At 35.6% G+C, this 19,742-nt stretch overlaps 1 protein-coding gene across 2 annotated transcripts; it reads right to left on the bottom strand.

The window, feature by feature from the left end:
* Positions 1-5,144: 5,144 nt before the first annotated feature.
* Positions 5,145-7,180, bottom strand: LOC137717060 (dimethylnonatriene synthase). 2 transcript variants are annotated; one of them, XM_068456381.2, is made up of 3 exons: positions 6,771-7,175; positions 6,181-6,416; positions 5,145-6,044 (listed from the first exon to the last, which is right to left on the bottom strand). In XM_068456381.2, the coding sequence occupies exons 1-3, from the start codon at positions 7,084-7,086 to the stop codon at positions 5,421-5,423; spliced, it is 1,176 nt and encodes a 391-aa protein (XP_068312482.2). In that variant the 5' UTR covers positions 7,087-7,175; the 3' UTR covers positions 5,145-5,420. The 2 variants fall into 2 exon arrangements, with proteins under 2 accessions (XP_068312482.2, XP_068312478.2); XM_068456377.2 differs by having other exon boundaries at positions 6,181-7,180.
* Between the last annotated feature and the right edge of the window lie 12,562 nt (positions 7,181-19,742).

Genomic DNA, 19,742 nt, shown 5'->3' with positions numbered 1-19,742 from the left:
TCAATATCAACCGAATCCAGCAAATAGCAACTGTTGCATGAGCTAAAGCCTTGTATTCAGCCTCAGTAGAACTTCGAGAAACCGAGTTCTGCTTCTTAGATTGCTAGGAAACAGGATTATCACCAAGACAAAGCACATAATCAGTAATGGATCTGCGGCTATTGACATCAGCTGCCCAGTCGAAGTCACTATAGGCTCTAACTTCTACCCAATACCAGGAGAAAAATTCAAACCACATTTCAGAGTACCATGAAGAAACCTGATAATTCGTTTGACCAAACTGAAACGTATATTAGTTGGAGAATTCATAAATTGGCACACATTATTGACAGCAAAAGCAATATCAGGTCGTGTAAAAGTCAAATATTGCAAGTCTCCAACTAGACTCATATATATAGTAGGATCATGTAATAATTCACCTTCATCAGTAAGAACTGACTGATATGTCACACAAGGTGTAGAACATGGCTTACAGTTATCCATCTATGCCTTATGAATCAAATCCTTGATATACTTATCTTGGTTTACAAAAATTCCTCCAAATGGCTTTTAGTGAATTTGTAAACCTAAGAAGTAAGTTAATTGCCCCATGTCCTTGAGATCAAATACAACAGCAAGATCATCAATGACAGATTGAACATAGACATTCTTAGATCCTGTGATGATAATAACATCAACATAAAGTAAAAGAATGACCACCTTTGTCTAGATTGTCTTGACAAACAAGCTAGAGTTTGAAAAAGAAGCCTTGAATCCAAGCACAACCAAATAACTTGTAAACTTGTCATTCCAAGCTTGTGGTGCTTGTTTAAGACCATACAAGGACTTGACAAGTTTACAAACATGATTAGGATATTGAGAATTGATAAATCCTTGATGTTGCTTCATATATACCTCATCATGTAATTCGCCATGCACAAATGCATTCTTGACATCAAGTTGTCAAAGAGACCACTTGTTTGTAGCTTCCAAAGCTAAAATAACACGAACAATGGTATGGCGTACTACGGGACTGAATGTCTTTGTGTAATCCAACCTTTTTTCTTGACTGAAACCCTATGCAACCAACCTAGCTTTATGTCTAAAGATAGAACAATCATGATTTCTCTTTAGTTTATAAACCCATTTAAAGCCAACAATATTTTTATCTGGATGTAAGGGAACAAGGGCCCATGTACCTTGAGCCTGGAAGACATCATACTCCTCTTGCATGACTTGTTGCCAATGAGGAATTTGAGAAGCCACCCTGAAATTAAAATGCCCAGAAGCATCTATAATATTAGCAACAAAGGTAAATCCTCCAGAAAAATGAGTACAATCATGTAATTCCAAAGTTTGAACTTGAGGAAAAACTGATGCAAGTGCAATGTCATCTTTTCTAGTGATGGTTCCAATTTTAAGCTTTGTTTGAATACCCTGGAGAGCATTTGCTTGTACTGGAGTAGTAGATACTGAAGATGTGGAAAGTGGCAAAACAACATCCAACTGGCTTAAAGAAAGGACAGGCAACACAGAGGGAGTGGAAAAAATAGCACTTGAGCTAGAAGTAGCTGCATCAAGATTAGGATCATGTACATGATTGGACACATTAGAGTCTAGGGAAGAACTGCTAGTCGATGATGCAGATGAAACTAAATTCTCAGACAAGAATAAATCTTGATTTGTAAGGGAAGTCATCAGATTAACCACAACAGGTCTTGTAGGTACAGTGGAAGATGGAACAGAATTTGACTGTGTATATGTTGAAGAAAAATGACCTACATCAAAAGGGAAACAACCTTCATCATGTATAACATGTCGTGAGATTACTATTTTATCTGTAATTGGAGTATAACACAATGCCCCTTTGTAACCAAAGCAATAACCCAAGAAAACACATTGACTTGATCTAGGTTGAACCTTGTGTGCAGTATAAAGCTTGAGATAAGGGCAAATAGCAGAACCAAACACTTTCATAGAAGACAGATCAGGTTTCTTATCAAATAGTTTCCCAAATAGTGATTGCATCCTCAAAGTTCTAGTTCGCATTCTATTAATCAAGAAAATAACATGTGCAACAACATGGTACCATAACTTAAGTGATAGTTTTGCAACATTCAACATAGTCAAAGCAGTTTTAACAATATGCCTATGCTTCCTTTCCACCAAACCATTTTGTTAAGGTGTATAAGGGCATGAAATAAAATGCAATATCCTATGAGTAACAAGATAATCCTTGAAAGTATTACTTAAGAATTCATCACCACCATCAGATTGTAATACCTTTATTTTTGTATTACACTCTACATAAGCACAGAATCTGACAAAAGCACCAAAAACTTCATATTTATTCATTAATGGAAATACCCATACAAATCTTGTTGCTTCATCTACAAAAGACACATAATATCTTAATCCCTCAATGGTTACAACTGTTGAAGGGCCCCACACGTCAGTATAGGCTTTATGAAAATGAATATCAACTCCATCTAACTTCTCTGAAAAAGACATTTTACTCATTTTGCCAATCAGACAGTGTGAACAAACATGAGCATTTACATCACTAGAGACATACACATTAGAATCCCTAAGCATAACTTCCAAAATCTCATTTGAAGGACGGCCAAACCTGTGATGCCACAAAGAAGTCTTGACAACTTTTTCCAATAATGCAGCAGCAGCACTAGAATCACCTTGAAGAAGTAAAGTTGGAAATACATGTACAGGAATCCTAAACAACTCATTTTGGCTACTCTTTCCTTTGTAAAGTGTCACCTCTGTTGCCTTGTCCTGCACAAAGAATTGGAAATCATCACAGATAAACCAACTATTGTTATCTTTGCACAATTGTTTCACATAAAGAAGATTGACTATTAACATTGGAACATGCAAAATATTTCGAAGATAAAAAGTGTGAGAAAGGGATTGTAATGTATCGTGACCAATATTCTGAACAATCAAGCCTTGACCATTACCAACAATGATCTGCTCATCACCATCATAAGGAACTGTAGATTTTAAGAGTGTGATATCATGGTTCATATGATGAGAAGCACCTTTATCCATTATCCAAGACTTACACTCAGTAGAAGGTTGTGCAGTTAAAGCAGTCATAGAAGGAGTAACAGAAGACCCTTGAACTCCAGAAAAATCTAGAACACTAGTAGATGACTAACCCTGATGTAGAAATGAAGGAGCAATGCCACTAAAATACTATTGAGGAGGAGAAATGCCTTGAAATCCAACATTACCAGGAAAGAAAGCATGAGACATAGAATGAGGATGCATAAGTTGAGAAGAAAAATCTGGAGAAGCATAATTGTCACTGAGTGAAGCAGGAGGTGGCGTTCCTTGATAGGCATAATTGCCACAATGCCTACAATCAACAGTAATATGTCCCTTTTTACCACAAATTTGACATTCTTGAACCGTTAATGACGTGGCACATGATGATGTGGCACCAGTGTACATATCATCTATATCCAATACTTGGTGAAGTCATTCAGATGACAGAATAGCACTATTTAGTGACTAAGAGAGGAGAGTCTGTTGTGCGTTGTTTTTGTTTGATAGATCTATACTATAGTCAAGTCGTCCGCGTATCTTTATAATTTCCTTTCCTTTCCTTCTATTTATTAGATTTTTGAAAAAGGACTAAAAATCCTTCTCAGTGGTTCGAACCCACTTCTAAACAAGTGAAGAAAACATATATGATATTCTAAAAATTTTAAAACCTTTATTTAAAAACACATAAAAATTTAACAGTTTAAAAGAAGAGAACTTTAACGAAAAATTTCTTGTACTGTTTACTTTAACAAAAAACCACATTTTACACTAAAAAATCAATCTTGATACTATTCACTTTACCCTTTATTTTGTCCTTATCGTTAAAACTCAAAATTTTCAAACTATTTTCATTAGTTTTCCTTTAAAAGAAGGGAACTGTTATTTCCACTTCAAAAATCTCATTCCACACTTCTCATAAGTGTATTTTTCTTTCTAATTATAGAAAGTTTAGAGTGCAAAATGAGATTTTTGAAGTGCCAATAACAATTCCCTAAAAAATTCATATATTCTATAGTTTGACATTAGAATCATTGAAAGATCGACTACTTGAGGTAGTGGAGATGTACATGTCTGCCCTCAATATTGAAAGGGGTATGATATTTACACATTTTATTTTACTTCTCACATACTTTTTTAATTTTCAGTCGTCGGATAAGATGAATTGAAAAAGATTAACGGATAGAAATTATCAAAAGATTTGTGAAAGTAAAATGAAGTGTGTAGATAACACACACGTCAATTGAAAAATGATGCTCTTCATAGATTGCCAGAATATTTGCAGAGATCTCGTTTCCTATTATTTTATTCACACACTTATCTTGTTCTAAATGGAAGACATGCGGTTGGTGAAAATAAAAAATAATATAGAATATTTTAATGTCGAAAAATTGTTTTGAGTTTTATTTTTGCACTGAAAATATTTAACAGGAATGATGCACCATAATTCTGATAAAAGAAAGTAAATGGAGAATGTTATGTGAGTAATGTTATTCTTATTATTTTAATGATGCTCTTCGTAGATTGCCAGAATATTTGCAGAGATCACGTTTCCCATTATTTTACTCACGCACTTATCTCGTTCTAAATGGAAGACACGGGGTAGGTGAAAATAAAGGATAATATAGAATATTTTAATGTCGAAAATTTGTTTTGAGTTTTATTTTTGCACTAAAAATATTTAACAGGAATGATGCACCATAATTCTGATAAAAGAAAGTAAATCGAGAATGCTAAGTGAGTAATGCTATTCTTTTTTCTTTTTTTTTTTAATAGATCAATATTTTCATTTTAAGAAAAGAGGAGTTCGGTTAAATCACACAATGAGCAACCTAATTTAGCATTGAATTCGCCATCCACGAGATTCAAACCTAAGACCTCTCACTTTCAAATGAAGAGAAATATCACCCACCCGTAGTGACAGTTGAGGTGTGCAACTTATGTATAATTTCTGTTTATTTTAGTAATTGTTCCCTTCTTAAGTTGCAATTGTTTTGATCCTTCCATTCCAAACCTTTACCCTCCATCCCTCCCACTGAAGCTCCAAGCCAGAAGTCCATGAAAATTAAAAATAGGTGTCATCATATCCTTAATGCTGCCAGTTTGGGAAGAACTAAGGTGAAAGATAATTATTGATTCTTTTATCCATCTTCTTTTGGACAGTCCCCAATCGCAAAGACAATCATTTTCTTATTTAATTTTTTTATGCTGGTGAAATAAAAAACGATACAAAGGTTTCCTTGAGGTGTAAACTAAGTGAAATTTCAAACTTGAATCTTGTTACAAAATAGAAAAATCATGATAGGTCCCCGAGGCGGTGGTGGAGCACCATCAGTCGCTTAAGAGCAGTGATAAGGTCAGTCGCGAGTAACCGTTAACTAATAAAGATAGAGTGGGAGCCGAGGTTCCAGAACTGCAATGAGCGGGAACTTCCGAGGCGTTGCCAATCCGAAAACTTCCTCCATGCTCAAATCTTCTGTTGTCGCATTGTCAGGTAACTTCCAGTTGAATCCATGCAACAAGTTAGCCAAGCTAGACCTAATCATTTTAAGTCCAAGGCTATAACCAGGGCACATCCTCCTTCCTGACCCAAAAGGCAGCAGCTCAAAATTCTGTCCCTTCACATCAATTGCCTTCCCTAGGAACCTATCTGGGTTAAACTCTTCTGGTGCATTCCACTGTGAAGGGTCTCTCCCCATACTCCATGTGTTTATGAAAACCCTAGTTCCCTTGCAAATATCATAACCTGCCACATTGCAATCTTCAAGGGCTAAATGTGGTGCTAGCATGACTGCCACTGGGTGCATCCTCATTGTCTCTTTCATGATTGCATCTATATAATGAAGCTGTGCAATGTCTTTCTCTTCTACCCATCTCTCTCTCCCAATCACTATGTCAAGCTCTTCGGTTGCCTTTTCGATGAGGTGTGGTTGTTTCATGAGTTCAGACATTGCCCACTCCACGGTGGTTGCTGAGGTATCTGTGCCTCCTGCTATTAAATCCTGATTTATAAGAAGACAAACTTTAGACAAGTTTATGCAGTAATATATGTCCATCAGTATCTTACTTGTTAAGTTAAATAACAGAGGTTCAAAGTACATGCGGATTTATTGTCCCATCATTCAAACGCATCCGTACCTGGGTGAATCCCTTGACACTGTCATAGTTGAGCTTAACTTCAATATCAGGATCTTCAGCCAGCTGCATCAGTAAGTCCACCATATCCTTCGACACAAAATCCTTCACTTCTTTCATGTTTGCCTTGTGCTCATCCAACACATGATCATGGAACCGGTCGAATTTTTTCTTCAACGCTTTCATTCGCTTTACGTACCCTTGCAAGTCCAAACACTGAGCCCATGGTATCCAATCCCCTATATTAAGTACCCCATTAAGTAAGAACAACTCATTTAACATCTCTTGAAACTCTTCTAGGGACACTATCGAAGTCTCAGATTCGGACACACTAAAATACTTCTTACCCAACACAATTCTACTTATAATGCTAAGGGTTAGGCGTGACAGATGCTCTTTGAGCATAGTTGGCTTGCCTGACACTGCACATAATCGTGATAGAAAAGCGCGGTTTTCCTCAACGCGGATGTACTCAACAGAGTCTAGTACTTTCGAGCTAAACAAATGAGAAAGGTAAATTTTCCGGCCTTGGCGCCAATATGGACCGTGAGGTGCCCAGGTGAGATTTTTGTAGTTGTAAGTTGTGTACTTACCAGCTGCCGTTTCGGGTCTAGAGGCAAAGATGTGATCATGCGTCTTTAAGAATTGTCTTGCCATTTCTGCAGATGAGGCAATTACAACAGGGTAAGAACCAAACATAAGCTTCATTATAGGTCCATATTTTTGGGACAATTTGTGAAGGGATTGATGAGGCAGAGGGCCAATGAGGCTGAGGTTGCCAATTATAGGCCATGGTTTGGGACCTGGTGGAAGTTTTAGTTTTTGGGGTTGGGGAAAGAATCCTTTCGAGAGAAGGGATAGAGCAGCTACCAATGCTAGGGTTAAAATAGCACAGGAAAGAGCTTCCATTGTGGGGAATTTGGGAAATTAAATTGGTGAGAGTTTTTCCTTTTGGAGGTACTTATATAGTTGAAGAGTTCTTAAAACATGAAGGCACTATGATATTTCTTAACCAATTTTTAATCTTAATATTCTAATTTTGGTTAGTGTGTCCAGGACTTGCATTAGAATATAATGAAATATGAGATTTCAATCGGACAAGAAGTTTTAATCTTTCGGATCTCAACAAATCGCTGCACAGATTGCATGTGCCTGAGTACTTCACCGTCCACTTTGATTTTTTATTCAAATATGTGGAATAAATTCTTTGTTAAATAAAAGTGAATCTTGAAAAAGCATTTGAAGTGTACTTCTTGCAGGAAACGATTCAAGTGCTTTTGGAGCTTCAGAATATTTTTTTTCTAAATGCACTTTCAGTCATTTTCAAAATACTTACAAATAAGCCATGAGTAGACTATTACTAGTTCCTATAATTGAGGGACAAGTAATGGCATAATTTTTCTAGGGGTGTTCTATCCACACACCACATTTTACTTCTTACACACCCCTTGATAATTTCTATCCGTTGATATTTTTCAATTCATCTTAATTTAGCAGGATTCTATTAGAAAAATGTTATGTGAGAAGTAAAATGGAGTGTGTAGATATCACACCCCTTTTTCTAATAGAGTCCTGCTAAATTCACCCTATTATCCTATTTCTCCACCCACATTTTAATAAAAAGGGTAAATTACATTTTACCCCCTCAAGTTTGGGATCGATTTCAATTCCTTACAACATCTTTGAAACATTTCAGTTTCATACATTTACTTATCATTTTATTTCAATTTCATACATCCGTTTGAAAATCCATCAAGTAAACTGTTAAGTGATGACGTGGAAAATATGGGGTCCCCATTTAAGATAACGTGGCTAAACACTTATTAAAAAAATTTAAATATTAAAATAATGGGTAAATTACACTTTCATAGCTCAGGTTTGGGGTCTATGTCAATTCCTTACAACATCTTTAAAACATTTCACTTTCATACCTTAACTACTATTTTATTTCAAAATAATATGAAAGTGAAATGTTTTAAAGATGTGGTAAGGAATTGAAATAGGCTTCAAACCTGAGGTATGAAAATGTAATTTACCCTAAAATAATTAACTAAAATAAAGGGTAAATTACACTTTCATACCTCAGGTTTTGGGTCTATTTCAATTCCTTACTACATCTTCAAAACATTTCACTTTCATACCTTAAGTACTATTTTATTTCAAAATAATACATCCGTTACATTTTCCATCCATGGATCCGTTAAGCGCTGACGTGGCTGCCATATATATGCCACGTGGCAAAAAAATTTAATTTTTTTTAAAAAAACCTGAATTTTCAAAAAAAAAACAAAAAGGGTAAATTACACTTTCGTACCTCAGGTTTAGAGTCTATTTCAATTCCTTACAACATCTTCAAAACATTTCACTTTCATACCTTAAGTACTATTTTATTTTAAAATAATACATCCGTTACATTTCCCATTCATGATCTGTTAAATGCTGACGTGGCTGCCAAATGTCTGCCATGTGGCAAATAAATTATTTTTTTTTTTTTTTAAACCTGAATTTTCCCAAAAAAAAGAAAAAAAATGAAACCCTGTATCCCTCCCCCTCCCCAGTGACCCACATCCCTATCCCTAACCCAAAACCTAAAAAACCTACTGCAGCAAGAAGAAGAAGAAGAAGAAGAAGAAAACAAACCCCAAACCTAGTTCGTCGCCCCCCCCCCCAGTGACCCACCTCCCTCCCCCCTCCCCCACCCCCGGCGACCCATCTCCCTCCCCCCTGGGGTCAGCATCTCGTGATTTTCAGTATGGGTGGGTTTTGAAAATACTTTGAGTTTGAGATGATTTTTGGACTGGTTTTGTGGTAGATCCACCTAACCTCGGGTGGAATTTTTGTGGGTGATGGGGGATTTTTGGGAGGGGTGATGGGGGATGAGAGAAAGGGGTGGCTTGGGTGGGACGAACAGGGGCTATTTTTTTTTTTTTTTTTTTTCTTCTCTCCCTCTTCTTCTTGTTCTTTTCGTTGCAAGTTTTTGAGTTCTGGGTTAGGGTCGCTGGGGGGGCTGGGGAAGGCACTGGTTTCAAAATTTTTTTTTCATTTCAGGTTTTTTAAAAAAAAAAAAATTTTATTTGCCACATGGCAGACATTTGGCAGACACGTGACATATATGTGGCAGCCACGTCAGCATTTAACAAATCAATGGATGGAAAATGTAACGGATGTATTATTTTGAAATAAAATAGTACTTAAGGTATGAAAGTGAAATGTTTTGAAGATGTTGTAAGGAATTGAAATAGACCCAAAACCTGAGGTATAAAAGTGTAATTTACCCGTTTTTTTTTTAAATTCAGGTTTAAAAAAAAAAAAATTGCCACGTGGCACACATTTGGCAGCCATGTCAGCACTTAACGGATCTATGGATGGAAAATGTAATGGATGTATTATTTTGAAATAAAATAGTATTTAAGGTATGAAAGTGAAATGTTTTGAAGATGTTGTAAGGAATTGAAATAGGCCCCAAACTTGAGGTATGAAAATGTAATTTACCCAAAAAAAAAAGCCCTAAAATCGTCTTCGTCTTCCCCACCCGAGCACCACCCCTTCTCCTATCCCCCATCACCCAGCCATTCCCCCATTAAATTTGAACTCATTCTCAAATCCAAAAAAAAAAAAACCAAAAACCTATCTTCCCCGTCAAAACTCCAACTCTTCCTAACCTCCTCCGCCATCTGGTTTTCTAGCGATTCGACCTTCTCCTTCGACCACCCTTATCCACTGCACCTACTCATCCTTTCCTTCCCGTCGACATTGCACGCCTCAAACAAGCTCAACTGGCACGGCGTTGCAGATGGCTCTCTTGTTCTTCACAGCCCGTCTAACCTTCTGGGTTTGAGACTCCAAGATCTCCATTTCCTTTTCGATTGCTTTTGAGGTTATTAAAAGGTTAAACGATCCGAAATTAGGGTTAAAATTCTTTGAGCTCAATAAGGTTAATTTGAGTAGTGTATGGACTTACAATTCTCTTTTGAGGTCTCCGTGTCAAATGGGGCTTCAAGATTTGCTAATTTTGATTTGTGGGTTCTGGAAGAAGTGCAGAAATTTATGGGGGTTTGGAGGGAGAAGAGGAAGGAGAAGGAAGAATGAGGAAAAGGAAGAGCGATGGTGTGGTAGATCTGGGTCCTTGCAAAAGAAAGAGCGATGGTGGAGAAGGAGAGGAGCTCTGGAACTTGAGGGTCCATCTGAGCCTGGTTGAGGCGGTACGATGTCGACAAGAAGGAAGGAATGGGTGGGGAAGACGATTTATGGGCTTGTTTTATTAATTTTTTAAGTTAATTATTTTAATATTTTAAAATTTTTATTAAGTATTTAGCCACGTGGCACAAATGTGGCAACCACATCATCTTAAATGGGGACCATATATTTGCCACGTCATTACTTAACGGTTTACTTAACAGATATATAAAATTGAAATAAAATGATAAGTAAATGTCTGAAACTCAAAAGTTTTAAAGATGTTGTAAGAAATTGAAATCAACCCCAAACCTAAGAGGGTAAAATGTAATTTATCCTAATAAAAATGTTAGAAACATATTTATCTTTGAAGAAAAAGACTTTTACACCTCTATTTATAATCCATTATGAAAATCCTTTTAGCTAAAAAATTAAAAACTGAAAAAGCCCAGCAACCTTTCTCCTTGCCTCTCTCCCCATCGTCTCTCTGAAAACTGAAAAAAAAAAAAATAGAAAATTTCCCAACGACCTTTCACAGAAAATACTGAGAATTGCCCAGCAACCTTTCCCCGCCTGTTACAACGGGAATTGGATACTCGATATCAACCGACCTTGCCTGTTCGTATTGGATCGAGAATCCATGAATCAATTTATTTCCCTATCTGCTTTTTGTCATGCTAAACGAAGCGTCAACTCCATCCTTTTATCATCTTTTTCTCTCCTCCAAATCTCAGTATCAATTTTGAACTAAAATAAGGGAAAATAAATTTATAGACAAAATTTGTAAACCAAATGATGTCACCAATATGAATGGGTACGTTTATTAACGCTCAAGTATTAAGCCAATTATCAACTTTCATATTCTTTAGTTTCTAAAATTTTGTATTACAAATTTAGGCTTTCTAGTATTATTCATAAAATAATACTTCTTTTTTTTTAAATATTTTCAATTATTTTAAAAAGCATTTTCAAACAACTCATGAGTAAAATATTACTACTAAATATAAATAAGGGAAAAGAAATAGCATAATTTTTGTAATAGAGCCCAGCTAAAGAAAGCCCTGCAACCTTTCTCCGGCACTCACCCCATTTCTCTACCCCACTGGCGCGCTGTCTCTCTCTCTCTCTCTCTCTCTCTCTCTGAAAACTGAAAAAAAAAAAAATTAAAAAATACCGAAAATCCTTTCTTATAAAATATTGAAAATTTCCCAAAAAGCTTTTTTAGAAAATATTGAAAAATGCCAGCAACCTTTCCCTGTGTGTGACAACGGAATTGGTCCAATTGGATACCTCTTTGGATCCTCGAGATCAACTAATTTTGGCTGTTCGTATTTGATCAGGCAGCCATGAATCAATTATTTCACTTTTTTATTTTAGTTCATGCGAAATAAAGCGTCAACTCTATTCTTTTATTCTTCTCTCTTCTCCAAATCTCTGTATTAATTTTTAACTAAAATAATGCATGTGAACCTCCAAAAACATGATTCTCTTCTTCTATCAATTTTTAGCTACTCTTCAAATTTTTAATTAAATAAATCTTTTGTTCAAGAAAAAACTTATATAAAACATTCCTGATTGAGAATAAAAAATTGTCCATTCCATGACACGTAACAGAAAACCCTTGAAATCTAGTCGATTCTATGAGCAATAGTACAGATTAAACAAGAACCGGTGGTTATCCATTTCAATGGGTAAAACAAAAGTTAAGCTGTCATTTTTTCTTATAGTATATGCATTATTATCTTCCAACAATAGAATCAAACGCAGAAGCAGGGATAGGGATAGGCAAAATTCATGGGTATGGGTATCCGCGGTTATCCGTTTATTTAAATTTCACTGTTACGGTTATGAATAATGTTTAAACAAATAAATGGTTATACCATAACCGTTTACCTATGAAATATAAATGCGTGATTATAGTATTATCCACGATTACAAACGGGTACCCGTTTATGTGTTTATAAAATAAAATTAAAAAACACCCTAAAAACTATTCTACCTCTCCCAGACTCCCATCGCCGCTTATCTCTCTCCCCCCTGTCCTCTCTTGCATTTCCGCCAAAACAATCAGTTTGTTGCCCACTCTTAGTCGTGGATGACGACAGTTCTCACCAAAATTGTTGACCTTCATTACATCAATAAGAATACAGAATACCTGGTACAGGGCATCTGAAATGGCATGCCCGACCCTGATATCCACCGAACACCAGGGTAGGCGCATGCAGGCTGACACCCGAAGGTGACGAAGCCATACTAGGATGCATGAGAACTAACAACAAATAACTGATATAAATAAAACTTGTAAATTTAATTATAATGATTATGCAATTATGGGACGTGTTTAGAGCATACAACTAATCTGAAACACTAAAAAGGAATAATATAAAACTGAATGAACAAGAGATGGGTCCTACACCGAGAGGACTCGAAGATGCCAATGCAGAAGTGTCTTGACGTCGGGATTGTACACCTCGAATCTAAGTCTTGATGGGACACAAAACAAAACATAAGTGGACTAAATTGATATATAAGTAGAAATAAAACAGTTAATCTTTAAAATACGAACCCTCAAGTTTAGAAAACTTGTATAGCATAATAAGTAATAGGTTTATCCGAAAATCCTAGCATGCCATAAAACCTTTGTAAAACATATATTATATATAGTGTGCTTAGTAGTGATATATATATATATATATATATATATATATAGAAAACTCATAGCATAATAAGTAATAGGTTTATCTGAAAACCCTAGTGTAGACATCAAAATTTCGATGAAATAAATGTTAACCAATAATTAAAATTTTAATGCTCACGTCACATAAATTTTACACGTAGCGTGTGACTTAATGAAAAATCGAAATAAATTAGAAAAGTTATCAAATATGACATGTGTCAACACCTGACAGAAATGATTTATTTCATCTGAATATTATATTCAAAATTAGGCCTTGAAAAAGTCTATAAATAGAAGACAATTTCGTTCATTTCACTACACCAATTCACATCACACCAAAACTTTGAAGCTTTGAAACTCTAAAGCTCTCAAGCAAATCCCGAAGGATCAAGAAAGCCCTCTTCGTTCTTCGTCAAATCCTCCTTTAAAATCAAGTTCCGACGGCCCTTGAAGAAACTTTCGTCAACCTTCAAGATCAAGCCACGACGGCCCTTGAAGGGGCGTTGGAGGAGGGGTGTTGGAGGAGGCGTGGGGACGTGGTCTTGTTGGTGATGGAATGGGGGTGAAGGGGCGTGGGGGCGGATGGAGGTGAAATAACTCAAGAAGGAAGAAGGGTGAAAGATGGAGGTTTGATTGGGGTGGGCCCCACTCCTATTTATTTTATTTTTTGACAAATTTTTTTTAATTGTTTACGTTATAAATGTTTTATAATTTTTTTTATCTACATGGTATTCCACGGCAGAAAAATATGGACTCAGCATTTGTCACATTATCACTTAACGGCCAATTTAACAGATTAATTAACAGATGTATGACATTGCAACGAATTCATAAGTTGAGGTATGACATTGCAATGTTTAAAATATAAAGTATGAAATTGTGGTGTCCTAAAACATAAATACGTCTCGCATCAATACAGTAGCTCGTAGACGTCTATCTTACAGGATACAACTATCTAATCCAAGTTCTTGCACTTGAACTTGGATTCTTGGCCAAATAAATTGTGTTTCTCAGTGAAAGAATGGGAAGAGCACGTTTTAATTGATGATTACGTTTCTGATATTTCAACCATATGTATAATGGCTTAACCCAACAGTTGCAACTGTTAGATGCAGTTGTGACTGTTTGAATCTGTCTTATCCTCTCAAAGTTTGGTAACTGTTTACTGGAAATAATGCTGAGCTTAGCTTCAATATCAGGATCTTCAGCCAGCTGCAACAGTAAGTCCACCATGTCCTTCGACACAAAATCCTTCGCTCCTTTCATGTTTGCCTTGTGTTCATCAAACACATGATCATGGAACCGGTTGAATTTTTTCTTCAACGCCTTCATTCGCTTTACGTACCCTTGCAAGTCCAAACACTGAGCCCATAGGATCCAATCACCTATATTAAGTACCCCATTAAGGAAGAACAACTCATCTAACGTCTCTTGAAACTCTTCTAGTGACACTTCGAAGTCTCTGATTCAAACACGCTAAAATACTTTTTACCCCATCACAATTCTACTTAAAATGCTAAGGGTTAGTACATATGCTCTTTGAGCATAGATGGCTTGCCTGACACTGCACATAATCGTGATAGAAAAGCGTGGTTTTCCTCAATGCAAATGTACTCAACAGAATCTGGAACTTTCGAACAAAACAAATGGGAAACGTAATTTTCCGGCCTTGGTGCCGATATGGACTGTGAGGTGCCCAGGTGAGATTTTTGTAGTTGTAAGTTGTGTACCTACCAGCTGCCATTTCAGGTCTAGAGGTAAAGATGTGATCATGTGTCCTTAAGAAATTGTCTTGCCATTTCTGGGGATGAGGCAATAACAACTGGGTACGTAGGAGCCGAACATAATTAAACTTCATTATAGGTCCATATGTTTGGCACAATTTGTGAAGGGATTGATGAGGTTGAGGTGGCCAATTATACGCCATGGCGGAAGTTTTAGCCTTTGGGGCTGGGGAAAGAATCCTTTTGAGAGAAGGGATAGAGCAGCTACCAACGCTAGGGCTAAAATAGCACAAGAAAGAGCTTCCATTGTGGGGAATTTTTGAATACTAAATTGGTGAGAGTTTAAGTTCCTCCTTGAGGTATTTATATATATATATATATATATATATATATATATATATATTTAAAAAACGATATTATCTATACTAAGGGGAGACGGTAGACTTAACCTCACAATAGGCTACCAATAATATGATTCAAATTCGTCTTTGGCGAGAATCGAACCTAAGACATATCATTTACAAATGAAGATGATTATCACTAGACCGTAGTAGTAAGTTACTAAAGGTATTTATAATTGAAGAGTACGTAAAGCATGAAGGTCCTTCATCTTTTTGCACGGTGCCTTATTTACAAGGCCATGCATGCACTAGACGACAATTTGTTTTAATTGTTCTATACCTCTGTGGTACAATTAAACCATAGTGGTTGCTGTTGATTAAAATCAAGGTTCTAAAAGACATTAAGCGCTAGTTGGGTGGCGGACTGGGGCTTAGCGCCTAGGCGGACTAGGTGGATTTAAGTAAATCTATTATATTTTATGTAAATAAGTGTGTTAATTTCATCATAAACTACAAAATATAATGACATATATTCAAAATGAAAAAAATAAAATTCAAAATAAAAGTTATCTATTTTCTGTCTAAATGAGTTGCAACCTAGGTAAGTACCTAGTCGGGTCTCGGAAGGTTAGGCGGTCAAGGCGGGTGCCTCAGCAGGTGTAGGCACCATTTCTTAATTTTCATACGCCTATGCATTAATCGGGGCGGTGACCAACCGCTTGGCGCTTAGGCGGGGATTTTTAGAAAATGATTAAAATTAATGAGGAGGTTCTAGGTTCAAAATGCTATGTATGTTTATTTACTTTTTAATCATTACGAATTTCTTTTCATATGAGTATAAATATATAAATTTTGGTGAATGATCAAGAGGTTTAACTAGAATTGGTCGTTTATGTTGTTTAAAATTAACAAGGATGGCTCGGGTTCGAAACCCTATGTACTTTAATTAACTTTCCAATTTTTACGAATTTCTATTCCTAAGAATATAAATTTATAAAAGTTAGTTAAATGATCAAGGAGTTTTATCAGAAGCAATGGTATCTATTTCAAATTAACTTCAAAATGCTATATGCTTTTTTTTATTCTTTCCAATTTTTAAGAATTCATGTCTTAACATTTAACAAAGTGTAATGTGTTGACTAAATTTGTAAATTATATAAAGTGTCACCAATATGAAATAAACACGTTTATCGAAGTTTTACGAGTGAAAATTCAATAGTAATATTAAGAAAAATCTCTTTTTTGGATTCATCCAACAGCCTCAATCTAACAAGCAGATAATACAAAATCGAATCCAAACAAGACCCCCAGTTGCCTTTAGCTTCGGCCAAATGGTTAAGGAAATTAAACCATTTTGGCTTGATATCCTCAAGTTTCGCAGTTGGTGTGAAGGGCCAAAAAACTAATATTGCCAAACCATGCACCGTACAATCAAATTGGCACCTCATTTGACGAAGTCACATCACATCACATCACATACACACAGAATATTTTGCTTTTTGGAATAAAGACAAACTCCCCCACTTCATCGATTATGGCCATTCAACATGAATCCTGAATCATGGACCCATGAAGGTCACGTGAAAATTAGTTCAATCTCACGCATGTAAATATTCCACCAAATGCCAATCTCTGAGTCCTGGAAGATTAAGTTTCAATCTGCCGTCCGACTAATTTTTAATGGTGGTGGATTCAGGAGGATCGAAGAAGTTGCTAGGTTTTTCTTTTGCATTTTGCTTTTCCTATTATGGGCTCCAATTTCTGTATTGGGCCAGACTGTTGTTTGTATTTGTTTGTTTGGAGGGTTCTTTCTTTTGTTTTTGGGCCTTCTTTTTGTAATCTTGTTCTGTTGGTAAAGAAGTTATATTTGACCCAAAAAAATTAAAAAATTGGGTGGCCTATCTCTTTTGCCTTCCTTTTGTCATTTTTCTCTTAATTTTTTTAAAACAAATTAATCTTTTGGCTTGTCATAGTATTTTCCAAAAACAAATCTGGGCATTATCCAAGCCACCAGTTTAAACTCAAAGAGGCATGGGGTCTCCATAAAAGAACAATTAGATAACGAAATAAATAATTAAATAAAGTTGTAAATAGAATCACAACATATATCAGTAACTTGTTTTTCTGAAGATAGAGGTATGTAGTAGCAATCTACTAAAACAAAAATATGTCCCCACACCAGTACAATAGTTCGTAGACGTCTATTTTGCACGATATAACTATCTAATTCAAATTTTTGGCGAAATGAAGGGTGTTTCTCAATGAAAGAATACATAGATAACGTTTCAATTGATGATTACATTTCTGATATTGCAGCCATATATATAATGGCTTAACCCAACAGTTGCAACTGTTAGATGTAGTTGTGATTGTTTGAATCGGTCTTATCCTTTAAAAAGGGCGCTATCTATTAACTGGAAACATTCTTATTCTTTCAGAAGAAACTTAACCGAACAACCAAAACATAGAAACAATACTTGAGTTATATTAATATATACCCAAGCCACAACCTGAGGTGAATGGAAGGCTCAATTCTCAGTTAACTATGGAAGAGGAAGACTCACTTATAAAGATACTTTCAATTAGGCTTGTGGCCGATGTGGGACTAATGATCCCCCCATAAGTCCCAACAATACCTATGTTTTCTATTCAAACCCTAGTAACATGGTCCAAACACACATAAATTGGAAAACTGGATAAGCTTTCTTGTTGTGTGCCTGCACGAATTAATTCACCAGGTGTGGAGTTTTATCACAAAAGATCTAGGTATTAGTTGGTTTGAGCTCACTAGCTTTTGCTGGCTTGGACTGGACTACGTAGTAGTCTAGTCCCGTGTTTGTTAACAGTTCGGGACCAAGTTTAATGAGATTAGAAGGGACTCACGGGGACTAACTCCCTCGCATCTTCCTCTGCTCCTATGTTTTCACAAATGCCGAGAGACACCATCATTCCCCCTCGCCAATTCCCCCTTCCTCTCCTCCTCTCTCCTCGCTTTCTTCTCTTTCTGTTCCACCGAGATCTGAGCTCGGCTCGAACTCAGTTGCGACGGCGACAGTTGCTCCATCCTGCTGGTATTAGACCTGGCATTCGTGTCGTTTTCATGTCATACCCGATAACTTAACGAGTCGTGTCGTGTAATACCCGTTAAAGTAAACGGGTAATATGACCCGACCCGAAATCAACCCGTTAATATTATCAGATAATATGATCCGACCCATTACCCATTAAGAAAATTATATTTTAAATCAATAAAAATGAAAATGAAAAACATAATTTGACCTAAAAAAATGTAAAACATAATACTAAATTAGTATATACACACTAAAGTTCGGAGTTGACCCCTTAATGAAAGTTGTAAAGCTTTTTATTACAAGTGATAACATTTTTCACACTTCTACAATAATTATTATTAATTTTTCACTCAAATAAATAACAATGTACATGAGATTTGGAGGGTTTTAAAAATCTAAACGACCATGTAACCTTGTCAACGGAACTCAAAGCTTACATGTTATTCCTTTTACAAAATCCTCAATTTTCATAGATCTTCATGACATAAGATTCTGTGGTATCCACTTCTGTAAATATTTTAAATTGACGATCAAATTAGTTCATTGTATTCATATAGGATCAAAGAGTGTAGCTGTAAAAACTCATCAAAATCAGAGTTAAAATAACCGTTAAATCATGATTTTTCGTTTATAACCGTCGAAAAGTTTTGTCTTGTTACTTGATCTTTGAATGTTTGTTTTTTGCAATTTTTAGCGTATGCGATCTCGAAGCATATATAAACAAGTTTGACAGTTGGATCGTTGAAATTAGTTTCGTAGGATGCGTATCCCATCAAAACGATAGATTCACTAACACTTAAAAGTTTATTTATACTTTCATCAAGTATAACATAAGATTTTGTGGTATCCACTAGTGTAAATATTTTTAATTGAAGATCGAATTCATTCATTGTATTCATATAGGGTCAAGGAGTGTAGCTGTAAAAAATTATCAAAATCGGTGTTAAAATAACCGTTAAATGGTGATTTTTCGTTTATAACCGTCGAAAAGTTTTGTCTCATTACTTAATCTCTGAATATTTTTTTTTTGCAATTTTTGGTGTATGTGATCTCAAAGCATATATAAACAAATTTGACAGTTGGATCGTTGAAATTAGTTTCGTAGGATGCATATCCCGTCAAAACGATAAATTCACTAACACTTAAGAGTTTATTTATACTTTCATCAAGTATAACATAAGATTTTGTGGTATCCACTAGTGGAAATATTTTAAATTGAAGATCAAATTCATTCATTGTATTCATTTAGGGTCAAGGAGTGTAGCTACAAAAAAATTATCAAAATCGGAGTTAAAATAACAGTTAAATCGTATTTTTCGTTTATAACTGTCGAAAAGTTTTGTCTCATTACTTGATCTCTAAATGTTTGTTTTTTTGCAATTTTTGACGTATGCAATCTCGAAACATATATAAACTAGTTTGACAGTTGGATCGTTGAAATTAGTTTCGTAGGATGCGTTTCCCATCAAAACGATAGATTCACTAACACTTAAACGTTTATTTATACTTTCATCAAGTATAACATAAGATTTTGTGGTATCCACTAGTGTAAATATTTTAAATTGAAGATCGAATT

The sequence above is a fragment of the Pyrus communis genome, chromosome 15 (assembly GCF_041283825.1).
Source record: "Pyrus communis isolate YQ-2024b chromosome 15, ASM4128382v1, whole genome shotgun sequence".
Lineage (NCBI taxonomy): Eukaryota > Viridiplantae > Streptophyta > Magnoliopsida > Rosales > Rosaceae > Pyrus > Pyrus communis.
The sequence above is the reverse complement of the archived record's forward strand: the minus strand, read 5'-3'. Positions and strand labels throughout refer to the sequence as shown.